General features: G+C 67.8%; 1 protein-coding gene across 1 annotated transcript in view; it reads right to left on the bottom strand.

The window, feature by feature from the left end:
* Fem1b (fem-1 homolog b (C. elegans)) overlaps nt 1–525 on the bottom strand; it is a 13,900-nt gene extending 13,375 nt beyond the window's left edge. Inside the window, exon 1 of the mRNA XM_013012081.1 lies at nt 154–525. Within this exon, the coding sequence (XP_012867535.1) occupies nt 154–401 (248 nt within the window). The 5' untranslated portion in view covers nt 402–525. The remainder of the gene's footprint in view (nt 1–153) is intronic.

Below are 525 nucleotides of genomic sequence, written 5' to 3'. Positions count from 1 at the left end.
ATAAATTTACGTCAGCTCTCTCCAAGTACACGCCATTATTTCTGCCCTTCAAATGAGGAACTGAGTCAGGGAGCTATTGAGCAGCTAGAGAGCAGAGAGGACAGGCGGGCGCTCGGAGCAAGGCCCGCGCGTCCCGGGGACCCGGGGACCTACCCGTCGAAGCGGACGGTGCCGGTCTGCTGCGTCTGCACGCGGTAGTGCTCCAGCAGCAGGCGCACCACCTTGGCGTGGCCGTTGCGGGCCGCGATGATGAGCGGCGTGGAGCGCTGGCCGCCCTGCTGGCTGACGTAGCCCAGCAGGTAGCGGATGTCGCTCTCGGAGCGATTGAGCAGCAGGGCGGCCAGGGTCAGCACCTTGCCCTCGCTGGCCGCCTTGTACACGTAGCCAGCCAGGCCCTCCATGGCCGCCGCCAACTCCAACACCCGTTTGGTCGCCACCGCTGCTGCCGCCTTGCGCCCCCGGAGGCCGCGTCCGCCAGCACCTCAGACCCGGGCCCTCACGGCCCATCCAACGGGGCAGCGGCGC

This window comes from Dipodomys ordii, unplaced genomic scaffold (genome assembly GCF_000151885.1).
Source record: "Dipodomys ordii isolate 6190 unplaced genomic scaffold, Dord_2.0 Scaffold15, whole genome shotgun sequence".
NCBI classification, from domain to species: Eukaryota; Metazoa; Chordata; class Mammalia; order Rodentia; family Heteromyidae; genus Dipodomys; species Dipodomys ordii.
This window is presented reverse-complemented; position numbering and strand designations above follow the sequence as displayed.